The sequence below is a fragment of the Ursus americanus genome, chromosome 28 (assembly GCF_024610735.1).
Source record: "Ursus americanus isolate L20-20 chromosome 28, mUrsAme1.1.p, whole genome shotgun sequence".
NCBI classification, from domain to species: domain Eukaryota; kingdom Metazoa; phylum Chordata; class Mammalia; order Carnivora; family Ursidae; genus Ursus; species Ursus americanus.
In genome coordinates, this window is record NC_142154.1 from 27,307,101 (window position 1) to 27,331,399 (window position 24,299).

At 35.3% G+C, this 24,299-nt stretch overlaps 1 protein-coding gene across 8 annotated transcripts in view; it reads right to left on the reverse strand.

Moving 5' to 3' along the window:
* SCAPER (S-phase cyclin A associated protein in the ER) overlaps window positions 1-24,299 on the reverse strand; it is a 514,000-nt gene that overhangs the window by 360,229 nt on the left and 129,472 nt on the right. For all 8 annotated transcript variants that reach the window (XM_045795116.2, XM_045795115.2, XM_087856756.1 and 5 more), the window contains 5 exons: window positions 21,881-22,051; window positions 17,470-17,545; window positions 17,154-17,271; window positions 16,768-16,879; window positions 13,933-14,073 (listed from right to left, as the gene is read on the reverse strand). In XM_045795116.2, the coding sequence (XP_045651072.2) occupies window positions 13,933-14,073; window positions 16,768-16,879; window positions 17,154-17,271; window positions 17,470-17,545; window positions 21,881-22,051 (618 nt within the window). The remainder of the gene's footprint in view (window positions 1-13,932; window positions 14,074-16,767; window positions 16,880-17,153; window positions 17,272-17,469; window positions 17,546-21,880; window positions 22,052-24,299) is intronic.

Sequence of the window (24,299 nt, forward strand, 5' to 3'; positions counted from 1 at the left end):
AATTGATTTATCATAAATAAAGATCTGCCACTAAAATATTTTTAAGTCAAGAAACAAATTAAGAGACTTTACAAAAACATAAAGTTCTACTTAATTCATTACAATTTGCAATTACATAAATTACATTAAGATTTAAATAGTACATACATGTTATTCTAATGAGTTTGGGAAAACAAACTTAAAATAAGCAACAAATCATTTTTCTTCAACATATACCAAATAAGTGACAATTAGGAACAAGGTAGTGAAACATCTACGACATCCTTAACTTCACATATACTGATACTTATCAGCCAAGTTTTGCTAGAAAGCATAGTTTTTATGAGCAAAGTTAAGCTAAAGATAAAGGTGGAAAAAGTCACTTGGGATCAAATTTCTCATTTTTGAAAGCAAGAGGGAATGCATGCTACTGTGAAAATGGCAGATGAAAACAGGAAATTAAACACTGGGACTCACTCTGACAGAAAGACAGACTCCAGGAATCCATGCTGGATGGAATAAAACCTATCACTAGAAATGTTAAAAATCTCAGACAAGAGAGTTTTAATATAATTCTAACAAGATTTCCCAATCACCTTGCCACCTTGCCACTTAAAGTAGGATAATAACCATCCTTCAGACTGTACTGAAAGTATAAGACGAACAGCTGTACTCAAGGAAAATGAATCATACTATACCAGGGCTCACATATTAAGCATAATCAAGACAAAAGAAAAACAAATGGGACTTAATGCTCTAGACAAAATAAATAAGTAAAATAAAGTTAGAGGGAAGAGTGTGCAAAAGCTGGGTAAAAATTTCAAACTGTGATGTTGGTCAAAGGGTACAAAGTTTCAAGTATGCAAGATGAATAAGTTTTAGAGATGTACAGCATGGTGATGACACTTAACAAGACTTGAAATTCGCTAAGAAGGTAGATCTTCAATTTTCTGTGCACATATGCAAACACATAAATGGTAATTAAGTAGAGGTGATAGATATGTTAATTAGCTGGGCTGTGATCATTCCACAATGTATATGTATATTAAAACATCACACTGTAAATCTTAATATATACAATTTTGATATGTCAGTTATAACTCAATAAAGCTATAAATAAATAAATAGATCAGAAGTTAATAGGAAAATAAAAAACCCAATCTGGAAGAAAACATAACCCAAGTAAAACCAGAAAATTCCCTTGGCAAACTTTGTAATATAAAATAAGTTAACAAAAACCTGAATTTAAAGGTACAAAAAAATGGTAAGACAACAAAACAATAAAAGATTAAAAGGCTAAGGAAACAAAGTGAGGACAAAAGTAACACTATCACTGAAGTAGAAAAAGCATGGAGCAAATAAAGATGGCAAAAAATCAAATCACTGATAGAGGCAAGTCTTATGATAAGTTAATGCAGAACTTAAAAATGAAAACTGATGTATAAGTAATAAGCTATGAATAGAATGAACAAGTCAAGATGGCCAAATATAAGGATGAATAACTTCTATAGTTAAGAAAGACAGGGGGCACCTGGGTGGTTCAGTCAGTTAAGCACTGGACTCTTGGTTTCGAGCAGGTCATGATCTCAGAGTCCTGGAACTGAGCCCTGCCTCCAGCTCCAGGCTCTGCACTCAGCATGGAGCCCTCTACCCCAACCCCCTGCTCTTCCCCCCACTCTGTGCACTCTCTCATAGATAGATAGATAGATAGATAGATAGATAGATAGATAGATAGATAGATAGATAGATAAAATCTTTGGAAAAAAAGACAAGAAAATATTTCAACATATAATATGGAAAATTTCCCATGGAAAAAAAAGAAAGCAAATTGAAAATTGAAAGAGTTCATGTTATTTCATGAAAAAATGTCCAGAAGATCAATACTAAGAATATCCTTATTAAATCTTATTAAATTACAAAACACTAAGGAAGAAGAACAGACTTTTTAGGCCTCCAAGTAGTAAATGCAAATCACCTACAAGGAGAGGAGGAAAAATCAGTGTGGCCTCAGGCTTCTCCCCAGAAGTAGCTAATGCTAGAAAAAATAAAGCCTACAACTTTTTTTTTTAAAGATTTTATTTATTTATTTGACAGAGATAGAGACAGCCAGCGAGAGAGGGAACACAGCAGGGAGAGTGGAAGAGGAAGAAGCAGGCTCATAGCAGAGGAGCCTGATGTGGGGCTCGATCCCATAACGCCAGGATCACGCCCTGAGCCGAAGGCAGACGCTTATACGCTGTGCCACCCAGGCGCCCCAAAGCCTACAACATTTTGAAGGAAAAACATGAACCATGGACCTGGTCTCTAGCGAAAATGTATTCAGACAGAAATGCCACAGCTCTAGATATGGAAGAACTCAAGGAATAGAGCACATGTAAGTTCTTCCTGAAAAAATCACTTGTTAATAAAATCCAGCCAACCAGAGACAAGTCAAAACAAACAACTCATAAATGGAGAATTAAGTGAAGCTGTGAGTCCATTTATATATAGAAGGAAAACTATACTAAGGAAGTTATACTTTCACAGCAAATTTTGTAAATGTTATCTATCTTAATAATGTAAAAATAATAAAACTATGAAAAATTGTTGGGAGGAGATTAGGGACAATGGAAAGACATGGTGGTGCTAATTTCCTCAAAACTGTCATAAAATTAAATAAAGTGTAGTAAATAGGATCATTCTAAACTCTTAATCTTTCATAACTTTTATAACTTTATAAGAAATTATGAAAAATAATACCTTTTGTGAGAAAGAAACATTTATTACAAATCAATAATTCCCTCAATTTTTACTGCCATTTTACTTCCATCTCTTAAAATCGAAATAAAATTGAGATTAATACTTATTCTTAAGTATCATATATAGTATAATTCCATTTTTTTAAAGTTACCTATTCATGCAGTCTGAACCTTATTCTAGAGAGATGTCTGGGTATTTACCATTAGGTATATGTATATGGTGGCTACTTCTGAGAGTGGAATTTTAGTTGCTTTTGCTATATTGCTTCAAATCTTCAAAATAAAAAGGAATTATTTTTATAATAGTGACATGGCTACTACTCTTAATATAAAATAATATTAAAGAAAGCTAGGGAAATGTGTTTATACTAAGACTTGAAGATAAAGTCTCTGAAGGTTTTTGAGCTAAGAGGTAATACAATAATATACTGCAGAAAGATTAATTTAAAGGGAGTAGGGGGGAAAAGGCAAGCATACCAACTAAAAATATTTAGGAAGAGGATATTTTAAAAAACCTGGTGGCAGTCATCATAGAAAGAAAAACACACAAGAGACTACAGAACTGTAGAATCTGCAGTTGAATATATACATGGGAAATGAGGGAAAAAGTCAAAAAGACCCACTTATCTTTTTGCTGTATACACAAGAATTACTCAAAACAACAACAATAATACAGTGAATCAAAGTAAATGATCAGAACTTTCCCAAGTCTAGTTAATGGGAAATTAGTGATACCATTATCTGAAATACATATTGCAGGAAAAGCAGATGGTTTGGGAGATAGAAGCGGTGAGCTGGTGAGTTCCACTGAATACAATCATCAAGCAATAGGTAACTGACTCCAAACATCGGTTGTGGCCACAAAACAAGTCTCAACAAATTCCAAAAGACCGAAGTCATGCCATGCATCTTTTCCAACCACAACACTATGAAACTAGAAATCAAACACAAGAAAAAATCTGGAAAGAACAGAAAAACATGGAAGTTAAATAACATGTTACTAAACAATGAACGGTCAACTAAGAAATCAAAGAGAAAATTAAAAAATACACGGAAGTAAGTGAAAACACAACAGTCCAAAATCTTTGTGATACAGCAAAAGCTCTTCTAAGGGGGAAGTTTGTAACAGTACAGGCAGGCCTACCTCAAGAAACAAGAAAAAGGTCAAATAAACAACCTGAACTTACACTTAACAGAGCTAGAAAAAGAACAAACAAAATTTAAAAAACAGTACAAGAAAAGAAACAATAAAGATTATAAGCAGAAATAAATTAAATAGAAGCTAAGAAAACCATAGAACAGATCAGTGAAACCAGGAGCTGGTTGTTTGACAAGATCATCAAAATTGATAAAATTTGAGCCAGACACATCAAAAAAAAAAAAAAAAAGAATTCAAACAAAATCCGAAATGAAAGAGAAGGAACTGACACAAAAGAAATACAAAGAATTATAAAAGGATTATAAGAATATATTATGAAAAATTATATGCGAACAAACTGGACAACATAGAAGAAATGGATAAATTCCTAGAAAATTATAATCTACCAAAACTGAATCAGGGAGAAATAGAAAATTTGAACAGGCTGATTACCAGCAATGAAGTTTAAGCATTTAAAGAAGAGTTAATACCTATACTTCTCAAGGTGTTCCAAAAAAAAAAAAAGAAGAAGAAGAGTAAGAAAACCTTCCAATTCCATTCTATGAGGCCAACACTATCCTGACACCAAAACTGCATAAAAACACTACAAAAAAAAGAGAACTACAGGGCAGTATCTCTGACGAACACACACGAAAAAATCCTCAACAAAATATCAGCGAATTCAACAATATATTAAAACATCATTCGCCACGATTAACTGGGATTTATTCCTGGGATGCAAGGGTGATTCGATATTCACAAATCAATCAACTTGATACATCCATCAATAAGAGAAAGGATGAAAATTATATCATCATTTCAACAGATGAAAAAGAGCATTTGCAAAAGTACAGCATACACTTATGGTAAAAGCTCTCAACATAGTAGGTTTACAGGGAATATACCTCAACATAATAAAGGCTATCTATGAAAAACCCACAGCAAACATCATACTCAATGGTGAGAAGCTGAGAGCTTTTCCCCTTAGGTCAGGAACAAGACAAGGATGTCCACTCTCACCACTTTCATTCAACATAGTCCTGGAAGTCCTAGCCACCGTGATCGGACAAGAAAGAAATTGGTAAGGAAGAACTAAAACATTCCCTACTTGCAGATAATATAATACTATATATAGAAAACCCTAAAGGCATCACAAAAAAACTACAACAACTGATAAATGAATTCCATAAAGTCGCAGGATACAAAATCAATACACGAAAATCCTTTGCACTTCTATACACTAATAATGAAGAAGCCAAAAGAGAAATTAAGAAAATAATCCCATTTATAACTGCACCACAAATAATAAAATACCTGGGAATAAACGTAGCCAAAAAGGTCAAAGACCTTCTGAAAACTATAAAACATTGATAAAGAAATTGAAGATGACACAAACAAATGGAAAGATACTCATGTTTATGGACTGGGAGAAGAAATATTGTTAAAATGTCCATACTACCCATTAATGCAATCCCTATCAAAGTACCAACAACATTTTTCTCAGAATTAGAAGAAATAATCCTAAAATTTGTGAGGAACCACATAAGACCACAAATAGCCAAAGCAATCTTGAAAAAGAACAACTGGAGGTATCACAAACCCAGATTTCAAGATGTAATATGAAGCTGTAGAAATCAAAACAGTATGGTACTGACACAAAAACAGATACACAGATGAATGGAACACAAGACAGAGCCCAGAAATAAACCCATGATTATACAATCAATTAATCTTTGACAAAGGAGGCAAGAATATACATTGGAAAAACACAGTCTCTTCAACAAATGGTGCTAGGAAAACTAGACAGCTACATCCTAAAGAATAAAACTGGACCACTTTCTTACACCACACACAAAAATAAACTCAAAACGGATTAAAAACCTAAATGTGAGACCTAAATTCATAAAAATTCTAGAGGAGAAAAAAGGCAGTAATTTCTCAAACATCAGCTGTAATAACATTTTTCTAGGTAGGTCTCCTGAGGCAAGGGAAACAAAAGCAAAAATAAAGTACTGGGATTACATCAAATTTAAAAGCTTCTCAAAGCACCCTGAAACTAATAATACACTATATGTTAACGATAATGAATTTAAATTACATTTTTTTAAAAAAATAAAAATAAATGAAAGCTTCTTAAAGCAATCTACACATTTAATACAACCCCTATCATAATAGCACTAGCATTTTCTACAGAGCTAGAACAAACAATACTAAAATTTGCATGGAACCACAAAAGACCCTGAATAGCCAAAACAGTCTGGAAGAAGAAAAGCAAAGCTGGAGGTGTTACAACTCCAGACTTCAAGCTATATTACAAAGCTGTAGTGATCAAGGCAGTATGATACTGGCATAAACACAGACACATGGATCAATGGAACAGAATGGAAAATCCAGAAATGAACCCACAAATATATGGTCAATTAATCTTGGACAAAACAGGAGAGAATATCCAGTGGAAAAAAGAGACTCATCAACACATGGTGTTGGGAAAACCAGACAGCAACATGAAGAAGAATGAAACTGGAAAACTCTCTTACACCATACATGAACAGAAATTCAAAATGGATTAAAGATCTAAATGTGAGACCATAAAAATCTTAGTGGAGATTACAGGCAGTAATTTCTTTGACATGGGCCACAACAACTTCTTACTAGATATGTCTCCTCAGGCAAGGGAAACAAAAGCAAATATAAACTATTGGGACTTCATCAAAATAAAAAGTTTCTGCACAGTGAAGGAAATAATCAACAAAACTAAAAGGGAACATATGGAATGGGAGAAGATATTTGCAAAGGATGTATCTGATAAAGGTTAGTATCCAAAATATATAAAGAACACAACACCCAAAAATGAATATTCATTAAAAAATGGGCAGAAGACATGAATAGACATTTTTCCAAAGAAGACATCCAGATGGCCAACAGACACACGAAAAGATGCTCAACATCATGCATCATCAGGTAAAATACAAATCAAGACTACAATGAGATGTCACCAACACCAGTCAGAATGGCTAAAATCAACAAGAAAGGCAAGGATGCAAAGGGGGAACGCTCTTACACTGCTGGTGAGAATGCAAACTGATGCAGCCACTGTGGAAGACAGTATGGAGGCTCCTCAAAACGTTAAAAAGAGAAACTACCCTACAATCCTACAATCTGCAATGACATGGATAGAACTAGAGAGTATTATGCTAGGTGAAATAAGTCAAAGAAAAACAAGTACCATGTGATTTCACTTCTACGTGTAATTAAAAAAAAAAAAAAAGCAAATGAACAAAGACAAAAACAGAGAAACAAAAAAAACCCAGACTCTTAAATAGAACAATCCGGTGGTTGCCAGACAGCAGCTGGTTGGAGGATGGGTGAAACAGGTGATGAGCACTGAGCAATGTATAGAACAGCTGAATCACTACACTGTACACCTGAAATTAATATAATACCGTATGTTAATTAAACTGCAATTAAAGTTCAAAAGAAATTTAAAAATAAAAAATAAAGATTGAGGGGATGGGGCTAAAGATGCAAATCTAGGAGTCACTAGAGAGATGACAGTTGAAGCAATGATAATGATTGCGATACTGGAGGAAAAGAACAAGTGAAGTGGGTGAAGTGGGTAAAACATAGGCAGCAAAAGAAAAAGGGAGGACGGGAAAGGATTAGTTAGAAAAGCAGAAGGAAAATCAAGATGGGGCGCCTGGGTGGCTCAGTCGTTAAGCGTCTGCCTTCGGCCCAGGGCGTGATCCCGGCGTTATGGGATCGAGCCCCGCATCAGGCTCCTCCGCTGGGAGCCTGCTTTTTCCTCTCCCACTCCCCCTGCTTGTGTTCCCTCTCTCGCTGGCTGTCTCTCTCTCTCTGTCAAATAAATAAATAAATAAAATCTTAAAAAAAAAAAAAAGAAAGAAAGAAAATCAAGATAGTGCAGCATACTCTAGAAAAAGGTACCTCAGCATTCACAATGGAAAGATTCAGAATAGCCGTTTAAACTTAGTGTTAACATTCTGAAAGGCAAATACAATATAGCACAGAGGAAAATGGTATTATAAAAAATTCAAGAAAATACGGATGATGAGGTGTTGGAAATTGGCTCGGCCTGCTCTTTCCAAGAAATCTGCAGATTTACAGAAGGACAGAATGAACAATCTGCACAATTGGGAGTACACAAGTAGGCAATCTAGAGGAAGGAAGCAAACGAGGAGGCACAAGAAATGATGAGGCAAATTCCAAGAGCAGGCAAGAGTACACAGCACAAGGGAAAAGGGCTACTGCCATAAATCAGGAAAAGGATATCTTTTTCTCATGAAAAAATTACAATCAAGTGTAATTATGAGTAGATGTTACAACTGAAAATCAATCAGTGACACCATTAAGAAACTGAAAATAAAAGCCAATTTTATACTACTAAATAATAGATAAAGATCTAAGATAAAATCAGGTTCTGAATAACTCAAGCTACAGTAATAGTTGCTATCAACTAAACAGTCAGTGACTTTTCTTTTTTCCTTTTTTTAAAAAAATATTTGATTTATTTATTAGACAGAGAGAGCAAGAGCACACACAAGGGAAGCAGCAGGCAGAGCAAAAGGGAGAAGCAGGCTCCCCGCTGAGCAGGGAGCCCGATGCAGGGCTTGATCCTAGGACATTTGACTGAATGAGCCACCCAGATGCCCCAGTCAGTGACTTATTTTCAACCATCTATGTACACAAAAAAGAAGGAAGGAATTTGAAATGACTATTAATTTACTCCACGAATTCACAATAAGTATATATGAGAAAAAATTATATCTGAAATGAATATATTTGGTACATGACTCAAGGGAATTAAATTTCTAGTAGAACTTAAATATATTTTTTAAAGACAGGAAAAAATGACTGGATTATTAGTACTCTTGGATTAGTAATACTACAACAAAAGTGCACTGAGGAAAAATTAAGAAATAGAACATAAATAGGATGTGGTGCTCTACAATTCTAATATTTTACAAAGTATTTACAGTATACCAGAGATGGCACTGACTGCTTTCGAAACATGCATACACTAACTTAATCTTTTCATCAAAATTTTGAGATGTAGGTAAGCTTATGCCTAATTTAAAAATGAACGAATAGAGTAAAAGGTAAAATAACGCCAAAGGCCATTCGGCTAACTAATTGATACAGTCAGGACCTGAATCCAAGTTTACCCAACTCCAGAGACTTCAGTTGTCAACATGACAAAAAATTACTTTTGAAGAAGGAACAAATTCTTGGATGAATGTTGAACCAAAGTTCCTGATCTTAACAATCACCTGGAGGACCTATAAAAAAATAAAGTTCCCCAAGCTCCACTCCAGCTTACTGAAAGACCCTGCAAAGAAAAACCTTAGAAATCAGATGACTGTTATGATCAGGCAACCTTGGAAAATACTGGCATGTGACAAAATCAAAGGCAGGAAGAGATTCTGTCTCATAAATTATGTTTGGGTATGAAAGTATGTGACAGTAGTTCACGTAAACTTTTTAGATATTTATGTGATTACCCTAAGAAAATTCAATCATAACATTTTTAAAAAGATTTTATTTACTTGAGAGACAGCGAGCATGTGGGGGGAAGACAGAGGAAGAGGGACAAGCAGACTTCCCGCTAAGCAGGGAGCCCAATGTGGGGCTTGATCCCAGGACCTGAGCTGAAGGCAGATGCTTAACTGACTGAGCCACCCAGGTGCCCCGTCATAACACTTTTAAATGAATGAGAGAACAAGAAGAAAACCAGATTGTCTATTTTCTTTATAGATATAATACATTTCTTTTTTAAGATTTTATTTATTTAAGAGAGAGAAAACATGAGCAGGGGGGAGGAGCAGAGGGAGTGGGAGAAGCAGGCTCCGCAGCAAGCAGGGCCCTGCGATCATGACCTGAGCCAAAGGCCGACATTTAACTGACCGAGCCACCCAGGTGACCTGATGTAATACATTTCAAAATGGAATTTCACAGATTTTTGAAGAGAAGCAATAAAAATTAAGAGACGGACAGGGTGGCAATTGGTAGATGGTTTTAAAGCAGTGTTTCATACTTCCAAGAATTTTAGTATGGACTCTTGATTCAGTTTACCTTGATTATTAAGAATTTTAAAATTACAAATGACAGCTCATAGCCTCAGGTAAAGATGCCCAGCAGTTGACCATTCACCTGTAGTTTTTGGATTAATATGCTTATAGGAGCTACTATGGCTTAATAAAATTATAATGAAAGTAAACATATTAAGCAATTTGACAAATCAAAATTCATTTAACTCATATGAAAAAAAAGGCCAAAAAATGAGAATACTAAACCAAACCACAGTAGTAAAAGCAGAGGCTTTGGAACCACAAAGACCTGGTTTTTAATGCTGGCTGTGTGACCATCAACAATCTGCCTTCAGATTGCTCCTCTAGAAGACACAGATAGTAATAATACACAGTTGAAAACTTTCACTTCCAGCCATGATGGCGTGACAAGGTCCAGATGTACCCTCCCACCTTAACGAAAAAATTAGGCAAATATATAAAGCATGAAATTCAATTAATGTAATATAGCAATTATCAAGAGAACAAAAAACAAAACCACATTATTTTGCAACAGATGCAGAAACACAATTTGACAAAATCCAACATCTCTTTGTGATAAAAGCACACAACAAAATAGGAATAAAAAGGAACTTCCTCAATCTGATGAAAGGCATCTATGAAAACCCACACCTAACATCATACTTTATGATGAAAGACTAAATACCTCCCCTAAAGACTGGGAACAAAACAAAGATGTCATGTCCACATTTACCACTTCTATTCAACACTGTATTTCAGGTTCTGCCTAAAGCAAAAAGCAAGAAAAACAAATCAAAGACATCCAGGTTGGAAAAGAAGTAAACCTGTATCTATTTGCAGATAACATGATCTTATATATAGAAAATCCGAAAGAATCCACTAAAAAGCTATTAGAACTAAAGCTAGTTCAAGCAAGGTTGCAAGAGACAAGACTAATACATAAAATTCAACTGTATTTCTGTGCACTAGTAATGAACAGTCTGAAAATGACATTAAGAAAACAATTCCAATTTACAATCATGTCTACAAGAGTACATACTTAGGAATAAATTTAAATAAGGTGACTTCTGCACACTGAAAACTTCAAAGCACTAAATAGATATATACATCAATGGGACAGGATATTATAATGGTAATCAAGATAAAGTGGTATTGGTGTAAAAACAGGCATAGAGACAAATGAAACAGAATAGACAGGCAGAAACAGACCCATACATATATATGGCAAACAGCTTTTCAATAAGGGTACTAAGGCAATTTAATATAAAAAGGATAATCTTTTCAACAATTGGTACTTGAACATTGGATATCCCTATGAAAAAAATGAACCTCAACCCTACCTCACACCATATACAAAATTTAACTCAAAAGGGAAAACAGACCTTATTGTAAAATTTAAGACTCCTACAAAAAAATTAAGAGAAAATCTTAGTGACCTTAAATTTAGGTAAAGATTTTTTAAATAGTACACAAAAAACACAAAATATAGAAGAAAAAAAGTTAATAAATTGGACTTTAGCAATTTTTAAAACTTCAAAACACACTTTTAAGAAAAGGAAAAGGCAGGGATGCCTGGGTGGCTCAGTTGGTTAAGTGTCTGCGGGTGGGATCACGATCCCACTGTCCTGGGATCGAGTCCCACATCAGGCTCTTTGCTCAGCACAGAGCCTGCTTCTCCCTCTTCCCCTCCCCCACCTCATGCTCACTCTCTCACTGACAAATAAATAAAATCTTTAAAAAAAAAGAAAGAAAGAGAAAAAAAAAAGAAAAGGAAAAGGCAGGACGCCTGGGTGACTCAGTCAGTTACATATCTGCCTTCGGCTCTGGTCATGATCCCAGGGTCCTGGAATCAAGTCCTGCACTGGGCTCCCTGCTCAGTCTGCTTCTCCTTCTGCCTCTGTCTTTGCCTGCTGCCCCCCTGCTCATGCTTGCTCTCTCTCTGACAAATAAATCAATCTTAAAAAAAAAAAAAAAAAGAAGAAGAAGAAAGAGGAAAAGGAAAAGGCAATCCAAGGACTACAAGAAAGTATTTGCAAAACATAGACCTTAATACCGAAAATACATGAGGCGCTCTAAGAAATCTTTTCATTTGTGACAATGTGGACGAAACTGGAAGGCAATATGCTCAATTAAATGAGCCACATAAAGAAAGACAAATGCTGCATGGTAGTAGAAAAGTGGCTGCCAGGGGTTGAGTGTGGAGAAAGAAACAGGGAGAGGTTGGTAAAAGTGTATAAACTTTCAGTTGCAAGATTAATAAGTTCTGAGGATCTAATGAACAGCATGGTGACTATAGTTGATAACACTATTGTATAATTGAAATACTCTAAGAGAACAGAACTTAAACATTCTCTCTCTCTCTCTCTCACACACACACACACACACACACAAATATGTGAGGTGATGGATGTGTTATTTAACTTGATGAGGGGAATCCTTTCACAATGTATACATATGTGAATATCAAAGCATCATGCTGTATACTTTATGTACCTTACTATTTGTCAATTATACCTCAGTAAAGCTAAAAAAAAAAGAACTTAATAATAAAACAATCAAACTTTAATGAACAAGATGTTTGAACACACGTTTCACCAAACAAGAGATAAAGATATGAAATCTGCACATGAAAAGATGTTCAAAAATGAAAATTAAAACGAAATGAGATACCATACACACATACTAAAATGGAGTGGCTAAAACCACAAAGTGTAACCATGTCAAATGTTGGTGAGAATGTTGTTAATTAGAACTCTCATCCACTGCTGGTAAGAATGTCTAATACCACAAATATACCCTGCTTTTCAAAAGTTCTCATTATACCACTTTGCTTTTATGAGAGACCTACATTATTACTTGTTTCCACAACCAAAAGAAATCCAAAGAGGATTTCTGCTTTATGAAAAAAAGCAAAAGCAAAAATCGTGTTCAGTGTTTGTTTTGCAGTGAGCCATTACGGAGTTAGCACAACCCAAACAGCAAGAGTGGTGCTGCCAAGCTCCCTCCCCAGGAACTACACTCAGCATCTCAGTGTCAGGCCACCATAGTTTTGAACTGTGTTTGTGAACATCTGTGCTTTATCTCAATTTATTTTGTGTATCCATTAGCAAGATGTGTGCTAATACATCAGAAAAACCTAAAAATTTCCCATATAAATTAATGGTAATTGCATCTTTATGCCATTCTGGATTACAAAAGGTTTCATAGGAACATGCCACTTTCAGATAGTGGGGGAAACCTATATAATAACCACTTCGGAAAACTGTTTCTTTAAAAGTTAAATATAAACCTATTATGAGGCTCTGCTATTTCATTCTTAGGTATTTACCCAAGAAAATGAAAGCACACATCTGCACAAAGACTTGTACATGATGGTTCACAGCAGCTAGATCTATAATGGCCAAAAACCAAGAAAGTAAACAAATACCTATCAACAGGTGACGGGATTAACAAATTATGGTATTTCTATACAATGGTATACTTCTCAGCAATGAAAAGGAACTGATATACACAACAGTATGGATGACATTCAAAATAACTATGTTGAGTGAAAGATGCCAGAGGAAAAGAATATATACTGTATGATTCCTTTCATATAAAATTCTAGAAAATGCTAACATCCATAGTGACAAAAAAGCAGATCAGCAATTGCACAGTAACAGAGTTGGAGGAAGGAATGAATACAAAGAAGCATGAGCAAACTTCTGAGGGCGATGAACTGTTTATTATCTTCATTGTGCTGAGGTTTCAGGAATATATACATGTCAAAACTCATCAAATTGACGCTTTACATATGTGCTATTTATTGTCTGTCAATTGCACCTCAAAAAAGCTGTAAAAAATTAATGTGTATCTCATAGGATTATTCTAAGTACATGATATTGCACCTAATAAGTTTTAAGTGAGCCTATTATTCTGCCACAGAATAATCACTTCATATCAGCTTCTTATATTAACAACTGAAGAAAGTACTTGGGCAACTAATTCAACGTTCAAAGCATCTAAGATATACCTTCGCTTCTTCCTCTTGTGCTTTTTTAACAATTGCTTGTAATTGCACCTCTCGCTTAAATTCAGCATGAAGTAATTTCTCTTCCATCATCCTGCGTCGTTGATCTAATAATTCTTCCTTCCACTTCCGAACATCTTTCTCCTACACAGAGTGAGATAATCAGACATAATAATTTAACAGATAAACAGCTTAGGAATTACAAAGTCTAGAACCTAGAAAGACCTAAAGGAGCATGACTTATGATTTAGAACACAGACTAGGAAGCCAGACTGTTTTGAGTTCATAATCTACCTTGGTCACCTGCTAGCAAAAATCAAAAGCTGGCTCAACATGAGTGGAAATAAAAATAACATTTCAGTTGAATTTTAGCTACATAATTATGTGTTTAATCACCTAAAAAAGTATGATGCAGAAACAGCACTGGATGAGGAGCTAGAGGACAGATTTTTAAAGCCCTTTGGTCAGCCAATTATCGGTAATGTAACACTGGAAACAGTACTTCACCTCCCCTGGATTCAGTTTTCACACCTGTAAAACGGGATTCTGTATCTGTTCAATTCTGTGAGCTACAGAGCATTCTGGTAATGAGACCACATATGTAAAACAGTGCTGAAACAATAACCTATTTTACAAATGGAAGGTGGATTTATCATTAAAATCAAACAGATACTTACCTTAATGGAAAAATTAAACCAAAACCTCTAACAACTTGTACAATTTCAAGAATTTATTATTCTGTTTGCATGAATACTTGGAGATTATATTACATAAGAAAATAAACTATACAATTTTATTTGTCTTAAAGACATAATAAGGGGCGCGTGGGTGGCTCAGTTAGTTAAGCATCTGCCTTCCGCTCAGGTTATGATCTCAGGGCCCTAGGATGGAGCCCCACATTGGGCTCCCTGCTCAGCGGGGAGTCTGCTTCTCCCTCTCCCACTGTCCCTCCCCCCGCCAACTCATGCTCACCCACCCTCCCCAAATAACTAAATAAAATCTTAAAAAAAAAAAAGACACAGTAAGAGGGAAAGTTGCAGTTGTGTTACAGCATTTCTCTAAAGCTGAAAATTCAATAATATATTAACTCTTACAGAATCCTACAACATGGAGTCTGCTTTTCATTTTGATTTATTCATTCTAAATGATAAAGATAAAAATAATGACAAATTCTTGAGATCCAGATAAAGAGAAAAGTCACAGATTTCCTTCTTTTTCCAGTCTTAGAAAAGACTGTATTAAACAGAATCTTATATTAAACCTCATTTTTAAAAATATTTGATTATTTGGTCCAATTACCTCTCCCAAATTTAAAATATACATTATAAGTAATGTAAATAATATTTGTTTAAGATTTTATTTTTAAGTAATCCCTATACCCAACATGGAGCTTGAACTCACAACCCTGAGATCAAGTCTCTCGCATGTTCCACCGACTGAGCCAGCCAGACACCCCAATGCAAATATTTTTCACCTTTGCATATTAGTACTACTTTCTAGTACAGAAGATAACAAAGGAGCTCACCTATACTATAACAGTCACATATCTTTTGTCATGTTGTGACAGGTACTTATAATACACAGACTCCAAGATGGCTCCCAGAATCTCAGTCACCTGGTACTCAGATCCTTCTGTAATTCCCTCCCACACTGCATCAGGATTGTGACTAATAGAATTCAGCAAAAGTATGGCATTTCACTTCCAATATCAGGTTAGAAAAGGCAATGCAGCTTCAAGTTTGGCAGCTCATTTGTTCTTTCCTTCTCTCCATCTCCATCCCCTTCTCCTTTCCTCCCTTTCTCCTGGACTATTTTCTGTGGGGAAGCCAGTGGCCATGTCATGAGGACACTTGGACGTGAAAAGGCACACATGGCAAATAACTGAAGTCTATGGCCAACTGGCAAAGAGGACCTGAAGTCTGCCTAACAACCACATGAATGATTCCAAAAGTGGATCCTTCAGTTCCAAATGACTGACCCCAGCCAACAGCATGACTGCAAATTCATGAGAAACTCCAAATAAAAATCACTAGGCAAGGAACTCCCAGTTTCCTTGCCCACAGATACTGTGAGCTAATAAACGTCTGTTGTTTTAAGCGGCTAAGTTTTGAGGTCATTTGTTATACAGCGCACATAATACAGTACTCACCTATATCTGCCACGTTGAAGTAACAATAAGAATGACCATACAATGAGCAACAGCCATCCTAACACTATGCTACTGTTATACATACTTGCCACATTTAATCATCATATCAATTTAATAATTATAATTGTCATTTTACAAATAAAGAAACTGAAATGGAATATTGTCAAGTAACTTGCCCAGGGCATATTTTATTACATGGTAAAACCGGGATTTGACACCTGGTTGGCCATCTCCAGACCCCATGCTCTTCCCACCGTATCACACTGATCAGATGTTACACACTCTAAATACTCTAAGAATCTCTTCTATAAATTCAATTAGTGCCCCACTTATTCAAACCTGATAATCGGAGGCTCAAACTATCCTACCAACTCATCCTACACTGTCCACAAGACTCCCCGAAGAAACACCCACATGAAAATGGCAAAAGACAAAGTGCAGCTTCAGTAATCTATGCCAACTCTGCAAACATCAAATTATGAGCTAATTTAGAAATGTCAATTTTTTTTCTTTGTTGCAGGTAACCTTCTGTAATTCAACAGGTAGAAATGTTTTTGTTTCCTAGAAAATTTAATTATTTTTATAGTTTTGCTAGCTTCTCTTAGACCAAAAAAAAAAAAAAAATGTCAAGTTAAAAATCAGCCCATCAATTTAAGGCTATTAGAGTTTTCTAAATATTAAAAACTCACCCTTTCTAATAATTTCTGAAGCTTTAACGTTTTCTCTTCACGTAACTTTTCCCTTAGCTGCTGTGCTTTCATTTGTTTTTCTTCATGTTTCTTCTTAGATTCTGCAATTGTTCTATTAACACAAACAAATGGACAGAAGACACAAATGTTTACATGATAAAGCCAAAAATATTTTCTTTAGTCTTCAACATTCCTAAAATAAATATAAAAAGTATACAGAACTAATTCTGGCCTAACATTTCAGGAAAACGTTGTCACTTTTCAATGAATCTGTAACTATCATGAGTAATGTGCCTTAAAATGTTGTTTAGCAACTCTACTTAATAGTCAAGAGTAGCTAGTTTCCCTCCTGTGAAACATTTCAAATTAATTTTCAAAGGCCAGACCTTTTACGAGATGGTGAGGAAAGTTTTTCATGCATGTGAATTCCATGGCCTGGAGGTCTAGCAGGTTCCTCCTCTACAATATCCCCCCATGATGTATTTTGGCGCCAAGTTTCACGAGCTGCCCAGAAAAAAAGAAAACCACTGTAACTGTTTAACCACATAGTTCTATAAAACCAACATTTCAGAACAGACTTTTAAAAGGCATCAGCATTCCCACTCCAAATTATTTATTTTATACATAAACTCCATTTACTAAAATAATCTACTTTAAATTACTCTAGCTGCACGCACACACACACACACACACACAGAATACCTTCATAATCTGCAAGGACATCATTCCAGTCCATAGACATACCACAGAAAGACACACTCCCACTGCCCATGCTGGCCTAAAATGTAATAAGGAAAAATGAAAAACAAATATTTGAACACAATTATAACCTTAAAAAATGAACTGCAGATGTAATTTTCCTGTTACTAACACACTTAACAAACAGTTCAAAACCAGAAAAAAGCTAGATATCTCTTATAGTTACAATAATCACCAAGTTAAAATATAGTCTATACATTTTAAGAGGAAGATACACCTACTTTTCATTAACGGCAGACACAAATGAAGTAAATTTAAAAGAAACATATTGGCCTCATACTGTTACTGCATGACTCTGTCATATTCATAGTACACATGAGAAGAGCTCAAGATTATTCTCTGGGTATTAAAATTTAATAGAAAAATATGTGAAACATTTATAGCTACTTCCATTCTGTAAGAAGTCCCTCTTAGCAACATATATATCCTGAGTGCTTACTGATAGCAAAGCATGTATCATTTGCTTTTTATTAGTGGAACAGGAAAAAGTAAAATACCTTAGATTCTATTTCAATCTCTGCAATTACAATCTGAGTAATGTTCTTACTTTTTTGAAGATTCAATTTATTGATCTGTAAAATGAGAATAACAACTTCCAACTTGGCAAATGCATTATATATAAAAACACTTTGTAATGGTAAAGTGCTAAAGAAAGATTTCCTATTGTTTTTATATCAACTCTAAGTCCTTCTGGCGCTATGAATTTTATTTCTAAATATAATTTTTTGAACAATTATGTTAAAAATTCTAAAAGGTCACAGAACAAACCCAAGGTGGTGGTGAAGTAGGAGGGCCCTAGGCTCATCTCATCCCAGGAGCACAACTAGATAACTATCAAATCATCCCCCAGAAATCAGCCTGAAGACTGACAGGACAAACTCTACACCTAAAGGGAGAGAAGAGGTCACACTGAAGAAGGTAGGAAGTACAGACATAGTTTAGGGGAGAAATGGATCAGATCGCAGGTACTGCAGAGGGGAGGGAGCCCTGGTCATAGGTAACGGCAAGAGAGAGACAAACACACAGGGGAATGCACAAGGAGAACGTTTTGCCAAAGCCTTTGGCTTGGAAAATGAGAGGGGGCTGAATTTTGTGAGTTCTTGCCACCAGCAGTGCTTAAAGATTTGGAGTTTTAAAAGTTAGCAAGCTTGGCTGGGATAGAGCCCAGAGGGCACAGCCCTGCTCCCGGAGAGAATGCAAGCAAAAACCAGGGGCAGACAGTGTGGAAATAGTGATCTGAAGAACACCTGGGGCACACAGTAGGGAGATTATTCGCTATTCTAAGAGCACTTCCCCGAGTTGTAGCACAGCATTCAGAGATGCCTCTCTGGGAACAAAAGAGCTAGATGGAGCCATTTCTCTTCCCAACCCCTCAGCATAAACACAGAGCCACCTGAGGGAAGCAGCTCAGCACCAACACTGGCTGCCTAATTTGCGTACACCAAGCCCCACATCCCTGCACTCTGGCAGAACTGCACTTCTCAGTCAAGCTTGCCTCAGTCCTAGCATGGTAGGCCACCCACAGAAGATTACTAAATGCCTGCCCATATCACATCTCCTGACCAGAGAGTTCTGCAAAGTCTCAGTTCTGGTAGAGTTGGTGTCAGGTCTCAATTCAAAAGCACACCAGAGCACATCTAGTTAAAACTTGCCACATTCAGGCCAAGGATCGAACACTGCCCCCAGCAGGCAAAGAGAGCCTCTGCAGACAACTGGCCTGAAGAACAGAGCAGCCAAAACACAACAGCAGAGCACACACAGCACATACCTGAGACACTCCGTGAAGTTTCAGACCCGAGGCATGACATGACCTCTTCTTCAGAAGGCTACTACTTTCAGGAGAAGGAGACATAACTGGCTTTTTTTAACACAGAGAAGAAGGCAGACACTTAGACAAAATGCCAAGACAGAGAAATTTATCCCAAATGAAAGAACAAGATAAGGCCATGGCCAGAGATCTAAGCAAAAGAGACATAAGTAACATGCCTGATAGAAAATTTAAAGCAACAATCATAAGGATACTCACAGGGCTTAAGAAAAGAAGACATCAGTGAGACCCTTACAACAGAGATAAAAGAGTTTAAAAAAAGAATCAATCAGAAATGAAGAATGAAATAAATGAGATTGGAAACAGGCTTGATGCAATGAATAGCAGAATGGAAGAAGCACAGGAATGAATTAGTGACCTCAAAGATAAAATAATGGGCAATAATGAAACCGAACAAAAGAGAAAGAAGAATTATGCAACACAAGAACAGATTTAGGAACTCAGTGACTCCATCAAATGTAAAAACATCTGTATGATAGGAGTAACAGAAGAAGAGAGGGAAAAAGGGACAGAAAATCTATCTCAAGAAATAATAGCAGAAAACTTCCCTAATCTGGGGAAGGAAACAGACATCCAAATCTAGGACACACAGAAAATTCCAATCAAAATCAACAAAAGCAGGCCAACACCAAGATAGACTGTAATTAAATTTGCAAAATATAGTGATAAAGAAAAAAATCTTAAAAGCAGCAAGACAAAAAAAGTCCTTAACTTACAAGGGAAAACCCATAAGGCTAGCTGGAAATTTCTCAACAGAAACCTCACATGTCAGAAGGCAGTGGCATGCTATAGTCAGTGTGCTAAATGGAAAAAATCTGCAGCCACGAGTACTCTATCCAACAAGGCTATAATTTAGAATAGAAGAGATAAAGAGCTTCGCAGATAAATGAAAACTAAATGAGTTCACGACCTCTAAACCAGCCCTGCAAGAATTATTAAAGGGGACTCTTTCAGTGCAAAGGAGAGACCAAAAGTGACAAAGACAAGAAAGGTTCAGAGAAAGTCTCCAGAAGGAACGAAACAAGTAATAAAATGGCAATATGTATCTATCAAGAATTACTTTGACTGTAAATAGACCAAATACTCCAGTCAAAAGAAACAGGGTGTCAGAATGGATTGAAAAAACAAGTGCCATCTATATGCTGCCTACAAGAGATTCATTTTAAACCTAAAGACACTTGCAGATTCAAAGTGAGGGGTGGAAAAACATTTTTCACACAATACTTATATCAGACAAACCACACTTTTTTTCTTGTATTGTTTTTATCCTTTTTTGGTATCAGGGTAGTACTGGCCTCATGGAGTGATTCTGAATGTGTTCTATTCCATTATTTGTAAGATTTTGACAAATATTGTCATTAATTTTTTTTTTTAATATTTGGTAGAATTCACCAATGAAAGCATGTGGTCTTGGGCTTTTCTCTGCTCGGAGATTTCTGATTTGCAATTCAACTTTCATTCTTGTTATGAGCCTAAGATTTCCTACTTTCTGGATTCAAGTTTCATGATTCAACCTTGGTAACTTGTGCGTTTTTAGGAATTATCTGTTTGGTTTTTCTCCTAAGTTATCTGGTTTGTTAGTATATAATTGTTTATAGTAATCTATTATTGTCTGTTGTATTGTTTTCTCTTCCATTTCTCATTTTGGTTTTTGAGTCTTTTTTTTTTCTTAGTTAATACAGTTAAAGCATTGCCAATTCTGTTTCTTTTTGGGGGGAAGAAACTGGTCATGACTTTCAATGTTATGTTATTTATTCTGGCCTTTATTTTATTTATTTCTGATTTTTCTTTGTTATTTCTCTCCTCTACTAAATTTCAGCTAAGTTTCTTCTTTTTCTGCTTCCTTGTGGTGTAATGTTGGTTACTTCAACTATTTTTCTTAATACAAGTATTTATAACATACATTTCACTCTGACATCTGCTTTTGCTGATGCATAGGTTTTGGAACATAGTGTTTTCTTCTTCTTTTGTTTTGGGACATATTTTGATTTGCCATTTGATTTCTTATTTGGCCCACTGCTTGTGTAGTAGTGTGTTGTTTAATATTTACATTGTAGATTTTCCAACTTTGTTTTATTGTTGATCTTTAGTTTTGTATCATTGTGCATAGAAAATATACTTGGTATGATCCCAGTCTTCTTAAATTTGTAATATTTGTTATGTCTCTTTTTATGTGATTTAGCCAGGGGATTCTTCTGTGTGTAAAGAAAATGTGTATTCTATTTTTCTTAGATGGAATGTTTTATATATATTTTTTAGAACATGTGTTCTACAGTATGCTTCAAGTAAAAAATGTTCTTGTGGGGAAAAAAAAACACCTTTAACTGGGGGTACTCATTTAAAATAAAGTATATCAGAGGTCGGGGGGATGAAACAGGTGAAGGGGATTAACAGTACACTTATCATGATGAGCAATGAATAATGTAGAGAATTGCTGGATCACTATATTGTACACCTGACACTAATATAATACTGTATGTTAACTACAGTGGAATTTTAAAAAAAACTTAATAAATAAAAGCTCACAGAAAAATCACTATCGTTGTCAGCTTCAATATTAATATCATTGTTTTCTTCTGCTTCAATTTCTCTGGTTAACTGCTCCTCTTCAGCAATTGCACTAGCAATGGCTTCTTCATTGGCTTTTTCTAGACGATCTGCTAGCTCTTCTTTTTTAGCAAGAACTTCTGCCATGGACTATAAAGTTAAAAATAAACAAACAAAAGAATCATCAGTTGAGTGGAAAGTTAAGTAATCATTTTTTTCTTTATGTTCTAAGGACACACTCAACAGAATACAAAAAGTAGCATTGATCTGGAATTATAAAACATGGGGTTCAGTATAGGTTCAACCACTTGCTACCTGTGTGACTTGGAAGTTTCTTAAAACCAAGAGCATATTCTGTCTTCCACAAAATGGTACGATAATCCATGACTTACCTTCTTTATCAGACTGCTATGTATGAGAAACTGTGAAGTTATACAAATAACAGGTACTATTAATGTCAAGTATGAATTTAGTTTGAGTGCCAAAATTCAAAACAGTTGTAGATCAAATATCTTTAAAACAAAAGAAAAATATATAAAGGGAACACAGAAAGATGTTATTCTGTAATGGTGATGTTACTTTCTGAACATATGTATCTAACTTAAAAATATGCATTAGAAAAAATACAAATAATATGCATCCAAATCATTAATAAATCCATATGATAAACTAAAAATGTGTACTAGAAACTCTAAAGTAAACACTGAAATAACAAAATAAAGATTAACGACTAATAAGCCAACAAAGGAGATAAAATGGAATTATCAAACATGATTAATCCAAAAGAAGGGAGAAAGAGAAGAAAAAGGGGATGAAGAACAGATGAGACAAAGAGAAAACAAATCGTTAAGATGGTATATTTAAAGGAACCGTATCAATAATCAATAGTTTAGACTGGAATAGTCTAAATACATCAATTAATAGACATTGTCAAATGGGATAGAAAGCAAGATCCAAACATATGCGGCCCCAAAGAAACTTAATTGAAATATCAGAATATAAACAGATTACAAGTGAAAGTGCTACAATGCTAACACTAATCAAAAGGAAACTTAAGAATTAATATCAGACACAGATTTCAGAGCAAAAATATCAGGAGAGATAAAAAAGGTCATTTCATAATGATAAAAGGGCTAATTCATCAAAAAGACAAAACAAACCTAACCATTTATGGACTTAATAACAGAGATTCAAAATACATGAAGCAGAAATGGATCGAACTGCAAAAGTAAATAAACTTAATGGGAATGTAAAAAGGTGCTGCCAGTTTGTAAAACAGTCTGATAATTCCTCAAAAAGGTGAAACATAAAGTTACCATATGACCCAACAATTCCACTCCTAGATATTTACCCCAGAGAAACGAAACCATATATCCACATGAAAATGTATATACAAATATTTAAAGCAGCATAATTTATAGCAGCCAAAGAACGAACACAGCCCAGATGTCCTTCAACTGATGAATGAATAACATGTGGCATATCTATACAATGGAATATTTTTTGGCCACAAAAAGGAATGAAGGCTAAAACATCAATGAACCTTGAAAACATCACACCCTGTGAAAAAAACCAGTCACAAAAGACCACATATTATATTCCATTTCCATGAAATGTTCAGAACAGACAAATCTACAGAGACAGAAAGCAGATCTGTGGTTATCTAGGGTTGGAAGGGTGGGGTGAAACGGAGTGACTGCTAATAGGTACTGGGTTTCTTTCTCTAGTGATGAAAGGGTCCTAAAACAGATCATGGTGATTGTTGCAAAACTGTGAATATACTGAAAAATATAGAATTGTAAAATTTAAATAGGTAAATTGTATGTTACGTACATTTTATCTCAATAGAGTTGTTTAAAAAACAAAACAGTTTCACAGTTATATTCAGAGATTTCAATACCCCTTTCTCAAGGGGTAGATAGAACTGATAGAACATGAAAACTGACATGGATCTAAGAGACCCGAACAATACTCTCAACAAAACTGATCTCTAGGTATCTTTGTAGAAGAAACAAAAACATATGTTCAAAACAAAGACAAACATTCATGGTGCAATTGTTCATAACAGAGAAACTGGAAATGACCCAAACATCTGTCCACAACTGAATGGATGAACACTGCGTGTGGATGAACATACTGTGTTACACGCATACAACAGAATACTCCTAAAGTCAGTAAAAAGAACGATTAGTACACACAACTACATGGATGAACCTCAAAACAATAATGCTGAGTAAAAGAAGCCAAACAGAAGATGATATTACTCTATTTACATAAAGTTCTGAAAGTGCCAATCAATATATAATGACAGCAGAACAGTGATGACCTGGTAAGGAAATACCGGGAAGGACAGAAAGGAGAGATAACTAAGGGAAATCTGAAAACTTCTGGAGGCAAT